The 6,390-nt window shown below is 51.0% G+C and overlaps 1 protein-coding gene across 1 annotated transcript in view; it reads left to right on the forward strand.

Annotated features, from left to right (window-relative positions):
* Eif3k (eukaryotic translation initiation factor 3, subunit K) overlaps nt 1-2,206 on the forward strand; it is a 9,389-nt gene extending 7,183 nt beyond the window's left edge. Inside the window, exons 3-4 of the mRNA XM_013026197.1 lie at nt 484-824; nt 2,140-2,206. Coding sequence (XP_012881651.1) covers nt 484-824; nt 2,140-2,171 — 373 coding nt within the window. The 3' untranslated portion in view covers nt 2,172-2,206. The remainder of the gene's footprint in view (nt 1-483; nt 825-2,139) is intronic.
* The last annotated feature ends 4,184 nt before the right edge of the window (nt 2,207-6,390 follow it).

Raw genomic sequence — 6,390 nt, forward strand, 5'->3', positions numbered from 1 at the left:
ATGGGGCCTGAACTCTGGGCCTGGGCGCTGTCCCTCAGCTCTTCAGCTCAAGGCTAGCACTCTACCACTTGAGCCACAGCACCACTTCCAGCTTTTTTCTATTTGTTTATGTGGTGCTGAGGAATCGAACCCAGGGCCTCAGGCATGCAAGGCAAGCACTCTACCACTGAGCCACCTTCCCAGCCCCACATTAAAAGCTTTTTATAGACTGCATGTGAAAGTACTTGACTATAATCTCACCACTCAGAAGGCAGTAACAGGAGGATCTTAGTTTGAGACCATCCTGGGGATATATGAAACCTTGTGTCTCCTACCAAGAAAAAGTGGGAAAATACAACACACACCTCAGAATTTAAAACCAAGAAGGATTAGGCTGATCAGTATCAAATTGGTCCCACAGAAAATATAGCTGGCCAATGCTTTAGCAGGATGTTTGGTCAAATAGCCTTACTCCCGGTGTTAATGTTGGGTGTAATGCTGGTGGGGAAGGAAATCTGCTGGAGAGAAAAGGGAAGAGGTGAAGACCAAGCCCTGTCTAGGGAGGACAAGAAAGCCGGGGTGCCCTCTAGTGGCCGTGTGGGGAATGGGCCACGGGAGGGCAGCAGGGAGATTTACCAGGGGAGGCTGCTGCCATCCAGGCAGGAGAGCTTGGTTGGTGTCATTAGCACTGCCCCCTGTGCTTCCCGTGTCACCTGCAGACAACCAGCTGAAAGTGTGGATGAGCAAGTACGGCTGGAGTGCTGATGACTCGGGACAAATCTTCATCTGTAGCCAGGAGGAGAGCATCAAGCCCAAGAACATCGTGGAGAAGATCGACTTCGACAGTGAGTGCCACCCACCCACCACAGACACCACACTGGGTGCAGAGGGCCCCAGGGAGGCCATCACTTCCTAAATCAGGGCTGGGAAATTTGCATCTGCCACACTCTAGAAAAAGAACTCCCCAGAGCCTAGAAGACTAGCCTGGCAGGGTTTCCACACCCTGCAGTCCCAGGCACTCTGTCCCTTTGGGACCCAGGGTATCACCAGCAGGTTCTGGAGGTGGGTTCGTGTGGTGTGGGATATTTGAGTCCCCACCTCACAGCTTAGGGTGATCTTATCTCTCTGTGTCAATTTCCTCATGAAACTGGGTGCCAGTGGCTCACGCCTGTAATCCAAACTATGCAGGAGGCTGAGATTCATGGTTCAAAGCCAGGCCAGGCAGGAAAGTCCATGAGACTCTGATTTCCACTAAACTACAAAAAAAGCCAGAAGTGACACCATGACTCAAGTGGTAGAGTGCTGGCCTAGAGCAAAAAATGTTTAGGGACAGTGCTCAGGTCCAGAGTTGAAGCCCTAGGACTGGCACCAAAAAAATAAAAAACACTTGAGAATGACATTTACAGTAATGATGGCCACTGGGTGACATCAATCCTGTAAGGAAGATGTGCTCAGCTAGTAGGAACACTGTGATGTTTACCGCATGAAATAACACGGAGCACAGAGTGGCTGGTTTGATACTGAAGGGAGGAATGGAGCAAAGATGATTACCTTTGCCCCATGGGCCTTCCCTGTACAGGCGGTGCCCTGCTGGGACCTGAGAGAATTCCAGCAGCTTGAGGCAGGCTGTCCAGATTCAGTACTGTGATGCTGATAGTGATGGCACTTAGTACCCAGTGTGCTTCCCGGCACTTCAGGACTGAGGCTCAAACTCAGCCTTTGTGCCTACTCAGCTGATACTCTACCACTTGAGCCATACTTCCATCTTGGCTTTTTACCAGTGTTTTTGGAGACTTCTGCCCAGGCTGGCTTTGAACCACATCCCTCTAGATCTCAGCCTCCTACGTAGCTGGGATGACAGGCACACCTTTTAACCCCACAATCCTACAGAGAAGCTGCTTCTTGCTTGTGGGGAAACTGAGCTCTTAAGTAACTTGCCCAAGGCTAACCTGCTGTCATCAAGAAGAGCTGAGATTTTAACCCAGGCCTTGTCCTGGAGTCCCTGGTTTTGTGTTATCTACTACATCAAATTGCCTTTGTGGTGGTAACCTTGGCTCTCCAGGGGGCTAGCAATCCATTCCTGAAGGGTAGGGGTGGGCAGCTAAAGGCTCACCTCCCACTCTTCCCAAGCTCACCCTGGTTCCTTCCCTTTGTCCCCAGGTGTGTCCAGCATCATGGCCTCATCCCAGTAACTGCAGGTGTTCAATAAAGCTTTGTAGATTGAGCACTGCTGTGTCCTGCTCTTTATCCTGTGCCCAGCAGAGGGAGCCCTAGCACAGATCTCCGCACCCTCGCCTGGGAGCTTCCTCCTTCCCTTGACTTCCTCACCTCCCTCCACCCTGCTACTGGCTGTTAGCCATGCCCCCACCTTCCTGACCTGTGGAGCTGTAGGGGTGAGTCAGCCAGGAGGAGGAGGAGGAGGGGAGCGGTCTGCAAGGCTGTGTGTCCTCTTGCTTTTCTGAGGCTCCATTTCCTCATCTGGAAAGGAAAGAATGGGCCCTTCTTCAGGACCTAACAGTGGGAGCAGGCCTGTTCTCTGCAAGGGTGTGAACCAATAGTAGAGTGTGGGGATGCCTCTCTTGCTCCAGCCTTGGGGAGGCAGAGGCAGGAGAGTTCCAGCCAATAAATGGAAAAGAAAGCCATTGTTAGGAAATAACCCAAGATAGGTCACCAAGGTGATGAGCTGGCCTTCCATTGTTTTGTTTTCTGGGTTATTTTTTTCCTGTCCCTAAGCTGCTGTTGGTTAAGGCCAGTACTCTCACTTGAGTCCCAGCTCTTTTGTGTGTGGGGGGGTGGTCAGTCATAGGGCTTGAACTCTAGGCCTGCGTGCTGTCCCTCAGCTCTTCAACTCAGGGCTAGCACTCTACCACTTGAGCCACAGCATCACTTCCGGCTTTTTCTGTGTGTGTGGTACTGAGGAATCAAACCCGGGGCTTCATGCATGCTAGTCAAGCACTCTACCACAAGGCCACATTCCCAGCCTCTTATATGCTTTTCTGCCCTTTGAATCAGGATCCTCAGGTCTCAGCCTTCTGAGTAGCTAGGATTATAGGCATGATCCACCATGAGCGCCCAGCTCAATCCATACTCTTGTAGTTGGAGAAACTACCAGAAAGGTTGGGACGTCCTCTGAGCCAAGCAGCCAGTCTTCCTATCCCAGCACACAGACTCAGTACTGGGTCTGGGTGGTGGGCATGGTGCATTCTGTTAGAGGATCCCCAATTCTCTGGCCTGCACAAGGTGAGAGGTGGAGGCATCAAAAAATGGAAGAGATGAACCAAGATAATCACCCTTGGTGCCAGCCCTCTCCTCCCTGCCCAGGGAATTCCTCACTTTCCCCCACCCCTCCCTCCCGCATTCCTCCAAGGGCCTTGTCCTGGGGAGCCAGGCAGGGCCAGGCACCCTTTGCCCTGGGCTCCAGCCCCAAGCAGGCACCAGGAACTAGGAAGTGTCCTAACCCTGGGGACAGGCCAGAAGTGTGCTTTGCAGCTGACAAGCTTGTTCCGATTAGCAAGAGGCACCCCTCTGGTCGGGGTGACAGGCATCTACTTGGCAGGTGCCCTTGAATAGAACGCAGCCTGTGCCACGGGCTGTGGCTGCAGTATGCTGGCGGAAGGAATAAACTTTTGCTCTTTGAGAGCCGCATTTTGCCCTACTTTGCTGGCCTGCTTCTACTCAAGGAAGAGCACACCTTGAGCACTTGGCTCTGGCCATAAACTTCCGTAAATCTAAACCCCAGCCAAGTGGCTTTTGAATATCTTAGTCTTCCTCCATGTCTGGGGTTTACAGCTGGGGAGAATTATAACTGGGCCCCAAGTTGGGAATTGTGGCCAATAATCTGCATGTAACACCTTGGCCATTGCTCCCCATGCCTGTTGGGGCCCAGGGCTTCTGTTCTAGCTGTTTCCATTGTGGCGTCTGACCTCCCAGAGGCTGTTGGACTGCTCACCTTGCTCTGTATTGCTAACTGTGAAATATAGGGGTTTAGCTTGGTGGTAGAGTGGAGAGTTAACCATGTTCAAGTCCATCCCTAGCACTCCAAATGAAAAAAAACATTTAATTCTGACTAAGCTGGCTCATGCATGTCTATAATCCCAGCTACTCTGGGGGCTGAGATCTGAAAATCATAGTTTGGATCCAGCCAGCCCAGGCAGGAAAGCCCATGAGATTCTTGTCTCCAACTAACCACCAAAAAGATGGAAATGGAGGTTGTGGCTCAAATGGTAGAACACACATATACATATACACACTCCAAAAGATTAACTACTTTTTGTTTCAGTGACCAAAATAAAGATCCCCTCCCTACTTTCCTGGTGGCCTGATATTCTTGGGGAAGGAGATACATTGAAGTAGACCCTGAGAAGGGATCCCAGCTGGTATGAGTCCATTTTGAGCCCTGCCTTTGTTTTAGGGATTTTAGACTTGATGGGCCTAGTTCCCAGAATGAACAAAATGCATCTGGTCCCCCTCTCCTGAACAACCTAACCCACCCTTGACCGTTGAGTTAAAAGACTGACCCATAAAACAGATAGTTTGTAATCTGGCTCCAAATGCCTTTTGCACATGCTTAAGGTAAACTCCACCTATTGGCCACCTGTGTGTGGTCTGGTCTGACTGTACAATCCTTTGTGTGTTGCGATCCCATTGGTCACCTGCGTGTGACCAGGCTCAACCTCATGGATTTTGCCTTTAACAACCAAAGAATGGGGGCCATCTGGGGTTGCAGTATTAGCTCTGGAGCCTGTGCTGCGGCCCTGACCGCTCAGTGTAGGAACCTTCTCAGTAAAGTTGCTTCTTTGTTAACAACTTTGTTGCAGTGGGCTCTGACACTCCAGACTACTAGGTAGGCTTGCCTGCCTGAGTAGGGGTCTTCCTACGACACTTAATGGGGGCTTGTCCAGGATAGAGTTCTTAGGTACTCCAACCTGAAGGGGATTGAAGTCCCCAGCTGGGAGGACAGTGTGCGGGCACTCGGCTGTTGGAGAGAAGTTCCCAGAAAAGCCTCGAGGTAAGCCGCAGTCAACCTAGGTAGAGAAGGCGCCAGAGTGAGGCCAAAAGTAGGATGAGGCTGGACGCAACAGAGTCCCCTACGGCCGAGGAGGTCCAGGGACGCCTGGACCCCTCAATTCCACCAGTCCTAGTTGGACAGGGGCTTGCTTGTGGAGAAAATAGGTTGAGAGGAAAAGTAACTTTTGGTTTGGGGATCCCTCCTTATTCTGTGTATAATCGTGTCTGTGTCTCATTGTGCTTTTGCTTTTGCTTGCCTGGTTTGTAACTGGATTTACAGGAAAAATATGGGGCAAAGTGAGTCCATGAGGCCACTCCTGCGACACCCCTAGACCTTGTCCTACTTCATGTCAAACAAACAAAAAACCTGCTAGTTCTGCTTTTGTAACTTGCTTCTTTGTCAATTATGAAACTGCCACTGACCACCTGCAAGTGGCCCCAGCAGGATCTCAGCCTCAGGTCTTGGCCCAGGGGGGGTCTGAGCATGGGGGAGAACTTGGCAGTCTGAGAGGATGGTCGCTAAGGACTCTTTCCCTTGCCCCAAGATGATTGGGAATTCTCCTCCGCCTAGGAAGACTCCTGGGTCAACGTTTGCAGGAATCTAAAAGAACAATCCTCTGGAGGTGAGTAGAGGGGGTTTGAGTCCCCTGGTAAGTGGATTTGAGTCCCACTTGTGAATGGTGGTGAGATGTCGCCCCATTCACTGAGACCTGATTTTGTGGCCACTTGTCTGTCTTGTTTACTTGGGTGTGTTTTCTGTTCTGTTTTCTAAGGTAGGGAAGGTCTGAGTGAGAATGGCAGACTCTAGATTCAGTTTGCTGAGTAGGAGCAGCACAGAGTTCTGGTAGGGATGAGCTGGGGGCCCATTAGTCCCCAACTCAGCCTTCGGTTCTTGTCTTGTCTTGTCCTGTTTTAGAATTGGTACCAGTTTTAAACGTGGATCCTTGGTTTTTGTGTTTATTTGTATTTTTGTTATTTGAACATCTCTGGGGGAATAAAATTTCAGCCTCCAGCTGGGTTTGGTCCAGACCTGCTTTGTCCCCCTCCCTGTGAGGCGTGGAAGGTTGTGGAACTAGTTTGGTCCCCTTCAAGCCTCAGGCTGAATTTTCCCCCTCTGGAGGCTGCCTGAGGGGAGGGTATAGACTGCTGTGAGCCAGGTTTGGAGACATTCAGCTGGTCCTGTTGAGTTTTAGGTGACCCTACCCCGACCCCCCCACCCCCCAGCCTTCCTCCAACATCCAACTAAAGGTATTCAAAAGATCAATTGGTGGGCTGGGAAGTTTGCTCAGTGGTAGAGCGCTTGCCTTGAATGCATGAGGCCCTGGGTTCGATTCCTCAGCACCACATAAGCAGAAAAGGCTGGAAGTGGTGCTGTGGCTCAAGTGGTAGAGCACTAGCCTTGAG

The sequence above is a fragment of the Dipodomys ordii genome, unplaced genomic scaffold (assembly GCF_000151885.1).
Source record: "Dipodomys ordii isolate 6190 unplaced genomic scaffold, Dord_2.0 Scaffold92, whole genome shotgun sequence".
In the NCBI taxonomy this organism is placed as follows: domain Eukaryota; kingdom Metazoa; phylum Chordata; class Mammalia; order Rodentia; family Heteromyidae; genus Dipodomys; species Dipodomys ordii.